Source organism: Propithecus coquereli, unplaced genomic scaffold, assembly GCF_000956105.1.
Source record: "Propithecus coquereli isolate 6110/MARCELLA unplaced genomic scaffold, Pcoq_1.0 Scaffold354, whole genome shotgun sequence".
Lineage (NCBI taxonomy): Eukaryota > Metazoa > Chordata > Mammalia > Primates > Indriidae > Propithecus > Propithecus coquereli.
Genome location: NW_012149219.1, coordinates 75,960 through 89,887, shown reverse-complemented (window position 1 = coordinate 89,887; position 13,928 = coordinate 75,960). Strand labels below are relative to the sequence as shown.

Below are 13,928 nucleotides of genomic sequence, written 5' to 3'. Positions count from 1 at the left end.
ACAAGTCCCTACAGGGGATGACGCTTGCAGGCCCCCAGGCCCCTATTTCCCTGGAAGGGGGAATCTGCCCTTCTTTGGCTGGAGTTGCTGTTTCTTCCATTTACTGGCACAACTGGGCAAAGGAGTACCCGGTGGCACCGAGTAGATCACCTGGATGCCAGACGTTTTCCTCCCCGGCCTCGCTAGGGGCCAACAGCCCTATCTCCTCCTTAAGACCAGGGCGGATTTCCCCTACCAGGATGGTGACTCTTCTCAGCTCGCCGGCTCTGGACACAAGGAGCCCAGTGGCAGCTACAGTTTATTGCTCAGGGGGACCCGTGCTGTGTCCCCTGGGAAATGGGACCTCTGATCCTTCAGTCCACGGTGCAGGTTGGGGCGGCGTAAGTCCCGAGATGGGCCACCGGGAGCAGTGTTGAGTGGGGCTGTTCCTGCTTCCACTCCCTGTTTCCCTGCCTCAACTAGTCTTCCCGCTGTGGACCAGCACTATAGAAGACGCTTCCATTCGCAGTGCGCACAGGCGCCTGGGGTGGCTCCATCCTCATCCGTATCATCTCCGAGCTGGTACTTCAGTCATACCCTCAAGTGGGCAGCAGCCGGTGGGCGGTGCGCAGTAGGTGATGTGGCCAGTGGGTCCTGTGGCCTGGGCCCCTCCCCCACCTCTTTGGCTGACTCAGGTGATGTTATGAGGGACCCCTGAAACACTTCCGTGCAGCCCCGAGCCCTGACCCTACCCAAGCCCAAGTTCAGCAGATAACCCTGCTTCTGGTTTTACAAAGAAAACAGGTGATCAGGCTTGATTCCCACAACTCCTCCTCCCTTTCCTCAAACCCTTATCTTCACTGGACCCTGTTCTCACCTCCTACATGCCCCGCTACACGGAGGGCTGCCCTCCTCTGTCCATCTGCGCCCCGGCCCATCCTCCCCACGTCCTCAGGAATCTCCCCCGTTAACTGGGATGGCATCTCCAAAGATGCTCAGATGTGCGGCTAATTTGGGGGTAAGGCAGAAAAGCAAGGTCCAGAGAGCCTAAGTGCAGCCCTATTGACGGACACTGGACCCTAACCACTCTGAACAAGGAAGTCGCCAGCAAGTCATAGCGGGGACCACCGAAGACGCCTTACAGACTGTCTGTGTTTACCTTTTTGTGATGGCAGTTTATGATTAACCTTTATGGCCTGATTTCAATACAATGCTGGTAAGTATGGGTTTTTGAACATTTAAAAATGTTACCATTCCCCTGCAAGGACCCCTACTCTGTCTGTAGAGTAGGATCTGTTGTCTGTCTCTGTCTCAGTAAAACTAGTTGGCTTGCTCTTGAATTCATTCCCTCGTGAAGCCAAGAACCCACCTGGCGAGTTCAGGGGGCTTCCCTCCCCTCCCTGGGACGCCGCTGCATCACTGCCAAGGTCTCCTTCAAGGAAAGACTTGCACAGTGTGAAATGAAGTGAAGTTCTGAGCAGAAAAAACAAACCCAGTTTCTCCTAGTATGTTCTCACAACAGGTTGAGGGCTCAGCCCCACAAGATTGCCCCCACTCCCATGCTGGTTGCAAGCCAAGTTATTTTGTCACTGCTTCTGACTGACCAGCTCTAAATTGGGGTTCCCACAACCCCTCTTTGGCTTCAATTAGTTTGCTAAAGTGGCTCACAGAACTCAGGACACAACTGTTTACAAAGGATATTACAAGGCACACAGATGAAGAGATGTGTGGGGTGGGATATGGGAGAAGGGGCACAGAGCGTCCATGTCTTTCTCAGGTGGGCCACCTTCCAGAAACCTCCGCGTGTTCAGCTATCTGGAAGCTCCCCAACCCTGGCCTTTCGGTTTTTATGGAGGCTTCATTGCAGAGGCATGGCTGGTTAAACCACTGGCCACTGGTAATCACCGGAGGTTGGGGAATGGGGCTGCAAGTCCAACCTCTAATCTTGCCTTGGTCTTTCTGGTGACCAGCCTTCACCCTGGAGCTACCTAGGTGCTGCCAGCCACCAGTCAACTCATTATCATACAAAAGACACTCTTATTACTTTGAAGAATCCAAGAATTTTAGGAGTTGTATGCCTGGAGATGGGATGAAGACCAAATACTGTATATATTTCACAATATCACAGGTTCTTCATTAGTCATTAAGAAAATGTAAATTAAAACAACAATGAGATACCACTGTATACCTCTTAGAATGGTTAAAATGAAAACAACTGACCATACCAAGTAGTTGATATGGTACTTGCTGTTTGACAAGGACGTGACGGACCCGGAACTCCCATACACTTCTCCTGGGAATGTACGATGGTACAATCACTATGGAAAATAGTTTGTCAGGTTCTTAAAAAGTTAAACATACAACTACCATATGATACAGTCAATGCTAGGTATTTATCTACAAGAAATGAAAGCATATGTCCATACCCAGACTTACTTGTACACATGTTCACAGCAACTTTATTGTGTTAAATAAAAATTATAGGGGGCCATTGTTTTGGACTAAGCTTCTGCACTAGGCACCAACAGACCAGACTAAAATCAAACGGAAGCACCATGTTAAAGTTCCCTGTCACCAAACCCAAACTAAGTTGTCATCTCATCTACCAACAAATCAGAAGAGAGATAACAGTCAATTTCCCAAACAGGCCAGTTTCAGTCTTCAATGCTTGATAATGACATTCCCTCTGTTTTAACCCTGATGTCAATTAACCTGATGTCAATTAATCAGTTATGTTCTGTCTCCCTGTACCCACCTTACAAGAAAAGTATCTTTAAAACGACTAATACGTTCTTTGTTCTTACCTGAGCTCTCTTCGACCCATCTCTGTCCGTAAGCCCACCTCCTCTGCTCGGCTCACTGCGACACTTACTGTATTTTATGGAAAGAAGTGTTGCCTGATTCTAGAACTGCAAATAAAGCCAGTTGAGATCTTTAAACTAAATTTGCTGTGATTTTTTTCTTTTGGAAATTGTAATATCCCCCAAACTGGAAATAGCCCGAATGAGCACCAACCCGTGCCGGGATGAACGGGCAGTGGCATCGCCATGTGGTGGAGCGCCGCTTACAACACGAAGACATGAACTACTGATACACACAGCATGGAGGAGTCCCACAATAACTATGGTGAATAAAAGAGGCCAGACGAAAAATAGTGCAGACTGTGTGATTCTACTTACATAAAACTAGAAAATGCAAACTAATCTGGTGTGACAGAAAACAAATTAGTGGTGGTGGAGGCAGCCAGGAGTGATGACTGTAAATGAAAATGAATATCTCAAGCCCCGCAGCTGACTGAATGGACCCCCTTCTGCCCAAGGGGACCCCAGAGAAACCTAAAAACTGAGTTCCTGGCCGTGACTGGACAGGAGGTTGGACATGCCTCATTATACCCTCTCCCTTTTGGAGTTTAGATACAACAACTGACCAGTATTAATGTTAAAATACAGATTATAAGACTGACAAAACAGATTCTTTGTGGGAATAGGATACTAAATTATAAACAGGACCTAAGGCCATGCCAAGCAAGGGTTAAGTCACACCTGCAGGCCATTGATTTGCTTAACAGGTCACTTTGACCCTGTATATTGGGGCTTGTTCTATGATTAGCAGTTGTCCTTATCTAAAATATTCCTTTCTGCTAACTTCAAATTTTTAGACAAAATTTTGTTCTTCTAACCAACTATGAATTAAGGAATCTCTTACTTATGATCTGTAAGTCCCTGCTTCAAGACACACCCTTTTTGGGCCAAACCAATGTATACTTTCCATGAATTGATTTATGTCTTTGCTTATAACTCCTGCCTCCCTGAATGTGTAAAACCAAACTGTAATTTGACCGCCTGGGGACCACTTACTCAAGGCCTCTTGGGTTTGTGTTTTGCCTGGGCTATAGTCACCCATATTGGCTAAGAGTAAGCCTCTTTAAAATATTTTACAGAGTTTGGTTTTTCCATTAACATTACAAAGGGGCATGAGGGAGCATTGGACGTGTTCACTATCTTGATTGCAACAATGGTGTCACAGATTCTATATGTGTGAAAACTTCAATTTGCACATTTTAAATATGTGTAGCTATTAATCATACTTTAATAAAGCTGTTAAAATATTGACCTGAAAATTAACTATATTATTGCATCATCGATAATTAGCAAATAGAACAAAACTATGAAAAAATACCCTCTTAAATTTCAATTTAGTCAACTTAGATCTATTAGAGATTTAAAAAGCAGGTCTCTTATGGTTCTGACTTAAACCCCTGAAGTCAGCTGTAATGTAATAGAACCTGTTTTTACCACATTCTCCCTTAACCCATTGAGGTCCTCCTCATTTCAAATCCGTAGTGTCTCGAAGTGATTAAAATTAAAGGGTCCCTGAGGAAGGATGATAATGGGACGATTCTTGCTGCTTCCCATGTAATGTCTCGTAATCCTTTCCACGTCTCCGAAAGGTACCTATTCTTATTTCCACTTTGCCTGAAGAAACTGGGTGTCAGAGAGGGCAAGGGGTTAGCCCGAGGCCGTGCTTGGATGGGGCTGCGGCCGGGTGGGGGTCTGAGTCCCAGCCCCTCCGCCCCCCAACTCAGTCCACGTAGTTTTCCCTTTAAAGGCTTTCTCCCAATATCGTTGCCATAATTAATTAAGGCTAGCTACGTTCGAGGCCTGCCTGGAGTTAAAAGGCTGCCAGGAGGATGACGGGAGGTGGCTGCTCTCAGGGTGCTTAAGGATCTAATTAAAAGTGCAAGTCTTTGTAGGGCGACGCGTCAAGGCGTGGGAGGACGCCGCGGTTAGCTTCAGCCCGTCAGTGCTGCTTGTCAATAATTGGGAACAAAGGGAGGGCGAGCTCCGAGCGCGCGTGGGCTCCCAGGGGTCACCGTCTCACTCCACGAGTAGGGCGGGTTTTCCCGGCGCGTCCAAAGCGGTGCAGGAGTGCTGGGAGAGGCGGCGGGACGGCGAGGCCAGGCCCCGCCCACACGACGCAGAGCTGCCGGAACCGAAAGCGAAGGCCCGCCCCGCCCCTCCGGCTTCGCCCCGCCCTCTGGGCCGGCCCCGCCCCGCCCCTCCGGAACCGGAAGCGAAGGCCCACCCCGCCCTCCGGCTCCGCCCCGCCGGCTTCGCCCCGCCCCCAGGCCGGCTCCGTCCCGCCCCGCCCCGCCCCTCCGGAACCGAAAGCGAAGGCCCACCTCGGCCTCTGGCCCCGCCCCGCAGGCTTTGCCCCGCCCCCCGGGCCGGCCCCGCCCCGTCTCGCCCCTCCGGAACCGAAAGCGAAGGCGCGCTCCGCTTCTCGGCGCGCGCTCGCCTGGTCTGGGCCTCGGCGGCGGCGGCGGCAGCGGGGCGGCCGGACGCTGCGGCCGGTGCTGGCCGGGCGGCATGGAGGGGCCGCTGGCCTCCGCGGCCGGGGACGTCTCCCTGCACAATTTCAGCGCCAGGCTGTGGGAGCAGCTCGTCCACTTCCACGTCATGCGGCTGACGGACTCGCTCTTCCTGTGGGTGGGCGCCACGCCGCACCTGCGCAACCTCGCCGTGGCCATGTGCAGCCGCTACGTGAGTGCCGGCCGGCCCGGCGCGGGGGCGGCGGGGGCTGGGGGCCGGGCGGCGGGCTACCGCAGGGGCCTCGGGGCGTTGGGGTCCCCCGCTGTCTCACCCGGACTCTCCCGAGCTCTTCCTGTGCTGTCGCAGGGAGCCTGCGGGTCCGTGTCCGCTCCAGGGAGCTGCGTGCGGCCGGGCAGGTGCGTGGCCCACCGGAGCCCCTCTCCCGGTCCGCCGTCCCTCGGCTGCCTCCTCCTCCGGGTCTCTGTAGCCTGGAGTGTCCTGGGGCGCCCCCTCTGGTCACGCTCGCGTGCTGGGGCGCCATCGGCCTCTTAGCTTTCGTGCCACCTCTGTTTTGACCACACCGACGTTTATCTGCATCTTCAGTACAGACAGGTTTTCCCAGAACTTGGGACTTTTGCGTCTCCGCGTAGATGTCTGCTAGGCATCTCTCACTAGGCACATTCAGGAACAGACTCCTGATCTCTCCCCCGAACAGCCCCCCACAGCCGGCCCGTCTCTGTAACGTACGTCCGTTCTCCTGGGCGCTCAGGGTCAGAGCCTTGAAGTCATCTTCAGTTCCTCTTTCTCTCAGGCTCCACGTGCCTCATGTCGCGAACCTGTAGGCGCTGCTGTCTTGAAGCATGCAGGGGTCCAGACTCCTCACCCCCTTCACCCTGCCACCCTGGGCCAAGCCTGCAACCTTCTATCTCTCCTCTACGTGCTTCCCCTTTTGCATCCTGGGTTAGTTTCCTAGGGCTGCTGTAACAAAGCGCTACAAACTGGGTGGCTCAAAACAACAGAGATGTATTCTCTCACAGTTCTGTAGGCCTGCAGTCTGAAATCAAGGTGTTGGCTGGCTTGGTTCCTTCTGGAGGCCCTGATGGAGAAACCGTCTTGTGCCTCTCTTGGCTTCTTATGGTTGCTGGCAGTCCTTGGTGGGCCTGGGCGTGTAGATGCATCTCTCCAGTCTCTGCCTGTGACATCATGTGGCCATCTTCCCCCTGTGTGTCTGTGTTTCCTCTCTTATCTCTTTTTTTTAAATTTTATTTATTTATTTTAGGCTAGTCAAGTGGAGCAGTGGGAGTGGAGAAGGAACAGAGAACTCTGTGGCTGGCTGTGATCTATCAGTTGTAAATGCCACTTGCACCAGCCTCTTCTCTTCTTAAAGGATGTCAGTTGTATTAGATTAAGGGCCCACCCTACTTCAGTATGACCTTATCTCACATCTTGATTACATCTGCGAAGACCCTATTTCCAAATAAGGTCATGTTCACAGGTACCCAGGGGTTAGGACTTCAACATATCTTTTTTGGGGACATAATTCAACCCACAACACTTTCTTATAACCAGGGCAGCAGAGTGATAGTTTTAAGAATGAAGTCAGATATTTTCGTTCTCTGCTCAAAACCTTTCACGAGGTGAACTCAGAGCACAATCCTGAGACTCTGCAGTGACCTCCCAGGCCCTGTTGCCCCTCCGCGCTCCTCGCTTCTTTCTGACAGCAGCGCTGGCCTCCTGGCGGCTTGAGCACTCCCACTCTGTGCAGTCGAGTGTTCCGTGGGTTCTACTGTGAGGTTTGTCTGTTCGATGACCCTGACAAGCCGCTCGTTAAGTCCTTGTTGAATGAACGAGTGAGGCCCTTTCACCGAGGGCTACTCCGAAGCTAGTCGGGCAGTGGGGACTGAGGGCACTGGGGACGGTGGGAGGTCATGCGGTGAGTCCTAGTTGTGCACGACAGCACCTGGAAATGCCTAGGGAAGGAGACAGCTTCTGCGTTCCCTTCTCTTCTTTTCCAGGGCGTTTTCTTTTTTTTGCTTTTCTGGAGGGTCCCAGCCTGGGGGCAGATGGCAATTCCAGGCCTTTCGTTGGAGGAAGGAGGCGGCCTGGGGGACCATGGTGATGGGCGGGGCCGTTGCTCTGGAGCCACCTCACATTCTGTCTTTCCTCATCTAGTAATAGACAGTGCTCAGGGCTGTGGGCCACCTGGGGTCAGGACCGTGCACGAGGAAGACTTGGTGTCGCTTCCTCGAACTCCTTCCAGGCCCATGTGTGGAGCTGGTCTGGGCTAGGAAGCTAGTAAGTAAGCAAGCTACTCACTGGACTGCTTTGGTGGTCTGCCCACATCGTGGTCACAGCTCCCAGTGGGGTGTATTTTCTCAACTAGAAAGTCACACTGTACCAAGATCAGGCAGGAAAAGGGACAGGAGCCAGTCTCTGTTACCTGATCTGTCAGAGGTCCAGTCCCACTCTCTGGCCATATCGTGTGCCTGGATGTTCCCTCCAGAGGCAGGGGGCCGAGTCAGTTGGGAAAAGACGTGCGGCCTTAGCTTCAGGCAGGAAACAGAAGGTTCCTGTGGCCTGTGTGTTGGCCCTCCGTCTACTTTTGTATTAGTAATAAAGTTTTACTGGAACACAGGCATGCCCGTCCATGCAGGCGGAGTCTGTGGCAGCTTTTGCACTTTGGTGGCAGGATTGAGCAGCTGTAATAGAGACCTTGTGGCCCATAAAGCCTGAACTATTTACTGTCTGGCTCTTCCCAGGAAGGTTGCCAGCCCATGTGTGGAGAACGGCACCAAAGGGTCTGTGAGGACTCTTCCCTCCCCGTCTCCGAAACCTGCACATGTGTGACAGGACCGTAGAGATCGGAAACCACAAAACCCTGCTGCCCCTCTAGCCAGCCTCCTTGGGTTGAGCAGGGATTTCCGGTCCCCAGAGAGGCTGCAGGATTAGATGATTAGATGATGCCAAGTGCCACCATCTTGAGGGAAGCTGGCCTGGGACCTGGGCTCCCGCCTGCTTGGACACCCTTGGCCTGGTGTGGGCAGTGCAGCCATCTGGGCATGTGTCTGCTGGGAGACCAGAGTCTAGTGTGATTTGGGAAGTAATGAACTATTCAGAAGGATGATATGATGGGGTTTAAAATTTTATTTTTGGTGGAAAAGGGCAATCTTGGTAAGGTACATTTTCTTTTTCCAGGAGGTTTATCTGTAAATATTACGACCATACAGCTAAATGTTGAACTTGGAATCTGTAAGCAGCAGGTTCATGAATTAAGATCATATTTTTGTATCTTTTTCAACAAAAAAGCATGCAGTTAATGCTTTCATCTTTCTCCTGTGTTTTTTTGATCTCCTATCTTTTATAGACATGAACAGATTCTGTCTTGCCTGGAAGTGGCTTTGAACCCTTAGGAGATGAGGAGCAGTCCCTTTGGTCTGTTTGGCACACAGCAGGCATGTGTTCTGTTCACTGGTCTCCGCTAGGACAGGGTGGGGGACCAAACCCTCGAGCCTCGGTCGCTCTGTAAACCTTGTCACTTCCTCAGACTCCCGGCCCCCGTACCCAGGCTGTTTCTCCTAGAAGTCTGCTATTTTGATAAAAGCAATTTAGGCCATATTACAAGTTAGTGGATTTTTTCCTTTTAAGCTAGGCCTTTTTAATGGTGAGAGAGATCACTTCCAAAGTAATTGGGAGTAAGATTACTTCCAGATTTCAAAAGTGACCCATTTATTTATCTTAACATCGTTTATGCTGCTTGTTTCCTTTCATGGCTTCTTACCTGAAGTGAGACTGGCCAAGTGTACTCAGAAATTGTTGTTTTCGCTATTTGGATGCTGGTGACTGGTGCCCTTTCTCAAAGTCACAGGGCACTGATTGACCTTAGAGCACCCCGACGGCCCTGCAGGGACTGGAGCTGTGTGTTCTTGCACAGGCGGAGATGAGGAGACCAGGCGTCCTGCCTTGGCTCCGGCTTCTGTGGCCTCGGGGCCCGGGGCACACAGACCCTGGGATTCGCTGTCTTTTTCTGTGGCCGTAATGATCTTGTTTGCTTCCCTTGGCTCTCTGTTGCCCTTCAGCATGCTTTGGAGTTTCCGACACCAAAATGAACTCTTTATGTGAAATCAGTCTTAAAACTGATTAACAGAACCGTGGTTCCAGCGTCAGGTGACTTCTCTTTGTCTGTCCCAGCTGTACTGACCTTATATGCATTGGGGGGGTCCACCTGCTTGCCTGTTGGCAGATGCCAGCCCCTCTTCCCTTCAGCACCTGTGTCTGCCCTCTCAGGACCTGCCACTGCCACCCTTATGGGGAATCAGAAGGTCAGTGTGGCCGGCCCACTCCAGGTGGAGAAGCCACAGTGTCCTCTTTGTTTTCCTTTCAGGACTCCATCCCGGTGTCCACCTCCCTCCTTGGAGACACTTCCGACACGACCTCCACTGGCCTTGCCCAGCGCCTAGGTATGTACCTGTGGCCAGCCAGGGAGCCCCACTGTTTGATGGATCCACGAGGCAAGTCGCTTTGGAAGCGAAGACTCTTTATATCAAGTACAGACCTTTGCACACTGTGTCTTTACAGGGGCACATCTGTGCTCATCTGTCACCAGCACTGTCTCAGGGCCAGCGTGATCCCAAGGGACTCCCACATAATCCTTGGCTGTGTCCTTGAGTCAATGAGCTGATTTAGTTCCCTCCGTAAGTGCGTCACCTCCTCATGGGAGGAGAGCGTGAGTGATGCCCGTAGCACCCCGTGGGCTGCGGCTCAAGGTAGCCTCCCAGGGAGTCGGTGCGGCCTGTGGAGCAGTGTCACCACTGCGCGGGAGGGACTGCCCTTCACTCACAGTGTGACACCCTTCAGGGCTTGCAAGGGAGACTGGCCTGGTCTGTGAGTGTGGCGTAGATTGGGGGTTAAACAAAGACCATGAGGTTGAAGGCTCCACCCCCTCACACTCCAACGCACACTTCCTGTAAATGCAGGAGGGCAGGTAAGGATGGCACGTGTTCTGCCTTCCCCAGCCCCGAGTGCCCATGGCCAGTGTTTGATGCCCCGAGACCACGAGCAGGAAGGCGGCCCTGCTTCCTGCTCAGTCCTCCTGTTCCCCAGCGGTCCCAGCTGCCTCCGTTCTGCAGTCAGTCACAGCCCCTCTGGGTCCTGGGCAGGGGATGTTCCTGGTCCCCAGCAAGCAGGAATCTCTGTCTCAGGCACACTGAGGCACACGGCAGAGGAGGGACAGGACACCAGCCAGCACAGGAGGCAGGGCAGGGCGGATTGTCACCAGCAGGCCGCCCCAGACTCACCGCACCCATGTCTGTGCACAGAGGTCAGCATTTTAGGGACTTGCAGGATATTTTTTCTCTACCCTGGAGTTAAGAGATACCTGACTAGTAAGTTATTTTGGTAACTTTTTGATAGGAAGAAATTTTAAATTTACAGAAAAGTTGCAAAGAATATACAAAGAATTCCTGTTTAGTCTTTACCCAGATCTCCCAGTTTCTTTCCCTTTGTGTTTGTATCATTTTTTTTCTTGAACCACATGAAAGTAAGTTGAAGACACGGTGCTCCTTTGTTTGTAAGCGCAGCACTGTGTGATTGTCAGTGTGTGAGGGGTAACACACTTGTACCCGACAGGTTACTGTGTGCTCGCGCCGGGTCAGATGAAGGCGCAGGGTTCATGTCTATGGAGGCGGAACGCGGGGCGGGCTTGCCGAGACGCACTCCGGTAGAGAAGGACGGTGCGAGCTCGCCTGGCAGCTCATGACTAGGTTTTAAGCCAATAAGGGACAGTAGGCTGCAGAACGTCTGTAAGGTGGAGACCTCGCACCAGTTTGCGTGCAGAAGGGGAGTGGTTCTCAGTGGCTAGACGTCAGTGCGCGGCGGCTGCCGGCATCTCTGCAGGGACTGGCGACGCACGGCGCTCGGATCAGGAAGGCGTCCAGTAAAGTCCTGTGCTGTGCCAGTTGTCTTGGGCCTGGGTCTGGGCCCTACAGGTGAAAGTGCTTCATTAATGCGTTATAGTGAAAAGGGAGAGATGTCCTGAAATAGTGTCTTAGGCAGAAGATGAAAGCAAGTCAGAGAAGAGAAGGCCTGGGAGCAGTGCAGGCTTCGGTGTGGACAAGGGGACCCGGCCGCGTGTGCTCTGAGGGCAGAGCTGGGTCTGTGGGAGCCGATGCGGTAGACACAGCTTTGCTCCCTGGAAATCCTGTCTTAGCAGTTAGAGCGATTAGAATTGTAGCGGGTCCCCTTGGGCGAGAAGGGACCTTCTTCCCCCTCAGAGAGGGCAGGGTGTGACTTGATAGTCTCTTCCCTGCCAGTCTTGGCAAGTCCCAGTGTGGGGTGGGGAACCTATGGCCTTAGGGCCACATGTGGTCCTCTGGATCCTTGAATGCAGCCTTTTGACCAAATCCAAATTTTACAGAACAAATCCTTTTAATAAAGGATTAATTCATACAGCTGAAAAACATGTCTCTGAGATTCTATCTATCCTTCCTCTATTAACAAATGAAGCCCAAAGAGGTTTCCGGGCCATGGCAGGGCCTGGCCCACTCCCTGGAGCCACTCTGCCTGCCGACATTTCCTGGTGGGACTGTAGGTAAGACAGCGGCAACCAGGATGTAATTGTCACCTGGATGGAATCCAGTGACATGTGTTTTAAACTAGCCTCTACTGACGGTGCCCGTGGCCTGGTGTGCCCAGCCTTCCCGCACCGCCCTTCTGCACTTCGGTCGAGAGGGTTGTGGTCCTGTGTGTCAGGTGGGGGCGGGGCCTGCACTGGTGCAGTCAGCAGTGAGCTGCTTCAGGATTTCTGCCCGCTGTGCTCAAGACACCACCCTGCCCTTCAGATTCCGGGCATGTGACGCTGCCTGAGTCTCGCACTTGGACCAACGCACCTCAACTATTTATTATCGATTCTGTAGAAAGGGGCTAAAACTGAGTTCAGTATCAGAAAATCACACGTGTGTACGTAGCATCGACATGTGTGTATGTGTACGTGTGTGTCATATATGTAAATGCGTAGAAATACGGGGTTGCCTTCGGGTAGGAAGCGGAAGTGCTAGAGCGCTGGCGCTGAAGGAGAACTTTAATATTTTATTTTAAATACTTTATGTGTGTTTTTAAAAGTTAAAAAAAATAGAAACACTAAACAAACCCTCTATGTAGAGCAGCGGTTCGTTTAGTGTGTGGGTCACCGGGTGGGCTTGTTAACTCGGATTGCTGCCCAGACCCCGACTTCCTGAGTCAGGAGGTCTGCGGGGGCCGGAGGGTCTGCCTCTCTAGCAGGTGGCAGGTGGCGCCACAGCTGTGGGGACCACACAAGAACCACCGTTCTGGAGACGAGGCCGGGGTCCGCAGCTGTCTTGAGTCGAAAATTGGAACTGCCTTCTCTCCCGGCAGCCCCATTCCCTCCTTCCAGGCATTTCCCAGCCACAGGCAGCTGTGGGGAAGACAGGACCTGCAGCGTTCCCGCCATGGCTGTGTCAATGTGTTTTCTCTTTTTAGCCAGGAAGACCAACAAACAGGTGTTTGTCAGCTATAACCTTCACAACACAGACAGTAACTTCGCATTACTTGTAGAAAACAGGATCAAAGAAGAAATGGAGACTTTTCCGGAAAAGTTCTAGCTGAGTGGCAGAAGTGAGCCTTTGTAAGTTATGTACAATATACATTTAAATAAATGGATTGGATTTCATTTTGCCATCAGCTTGCGTGCACATTTTGTTTTTAAAGGGTTACTCTTGTGAGTTTTCCTTCTCACCAGCACGTGGGGCAGAAGGCCGTGTTGATCACCTGGGGCAGGCGGAAAGCCAGGTGGGCAGTGCGCACGCCCTCATCTGACTGTCAGCGGCAGAGAGAAGCGATGGAAATGGGATTTTGTTGGGATCGAAGGCTGTAATCTAATAGTCCAAGAGTTCAAATCAGTCATGACCCTGTTCTGTACATTCCCAATTAGAATCAAGGCAGTAAGTCTTTATGCGTATGCTTTAGGTTTATGTATGTGTTCCCGAGGCTTCTGAATTGATGTGTTTATTTCCTTCCCATTTCAGCTGAACTCTTCCCGCTGTGTTCTCCCTTAGGGAAACTTGCGGGCCCACCCTATGCTGCTTACTACATTGTGTTCTTGGTGAAGTCTCCAATCTCTCTGGGCTCTGTGTCCTCATCTATGAAACGGGAATAATCCCCATCTTGATGGGTTCTTGTTAGGATGAAGTGTGTAGAAATGCTTTGCAAACTGTAAGTGCCGTGGCAGGTAGATGTCAATTACAGTTTTATCTCCTTGATTTTTACGGATTCAGAGGCTTCACGTCCTTCTTGCTCTTCCTGTTCTCATGTCATTATCTTCCCTTCACCTTTCTCTTTTCTCCCAAGTCCCGAGTATCTCAGGTACCTGTTTGAGTCATTTTTAATCCTTAGCCTTTTTCCTTCTACCACGTGAAGTGCATTCCAATCTTGGCCCTTCCCCAGAGGTTCACAGGGTCTGGCTTTGGCAGGGTTGAAAAGCTCCCCCAGTGCTTCTCTGCGCAGGCAAGGTTGAGGACCACTGGCAAAGAACTTTCTAATCTCTGGGGTCCATCTGAACACTTTAGTTGCTGGAGGCAGACAGTTTAGGGCCCTGAAACATGTTCCCTGCAGTGGCAGATGTCT

At 51.8% G+C, this 13,928-nt stretch overlaps 1 protein-coding gene across 2 annotated transcripts; it reads left to right on the top strand.

Annotated features, from left to right (window-relative positions):
• The first annotated feature begins 5,243 nt into the window (after nucleotides 1-5,243).
• On the top strand, nucleotides 5,244-12,986 carry PSMG4 (proteasome (prosome, macropain) assembly chaperone 4). Of its 2 annotated transcripts, XM_012651376.1 has the most exons (5): nucleotides 5,269-5,522; nucleotides 9,673-9,748; nucleotides 10,146-10,243; nucleotides 12,732-12,745; nucleotides 12,790-12,980. In XM_012651376.1, exons 1-5 carry the CDS (start codon nucleotides 5,349-5,351, stop codon nucleotides 12,905-12,907), a joined length of 480 nt encoding a protein of 159 aa, XP_012506830.1. In that variant the 5' UTR covers nucleotides 5,269-5,348; the 3' UTR covers nucleotides 12,908-12,980. The 2 variants fall into 2 exon arrangements, with proteins under 2 accessions (XP_012506829.1, XP_012506830.1); XM_012651375.1 differs by lacking the exons at nucleotides 10,146-10,243; nucleotides 12,732-12,745 and having other exon boundaries at nucleotides 5,244-5,522; nucleotides 12,786-12,986.
• The last annotated feature ends 942 nt before the right edge of the window (nucleotides 12,987-13,928 follow it).

Coding starts and splice junctions, on each gene's coding strand:
- PSMG4 (XM_012651376.1), top strand. CDS start 5,349: ATGGAGGGGCCGCTGGCCTCCGCGGCCGGGGACGTCTCCCTGCACAAT. Junction 5,523..9,672: donor TGGCCATGTGCAGCCGCTAC/GTGAGTGCCGGC, acceptor TTTTCCTTTCAG/GACTCCATCCCGGTGTCCAC. Junction 9,749..10,145: donor TGGCCTTGCCCAGCGCCTAG/GTATGTACCTGT, acceptor GACACCCTTCAG/GGCTTGCAAGGGAGACTGGC.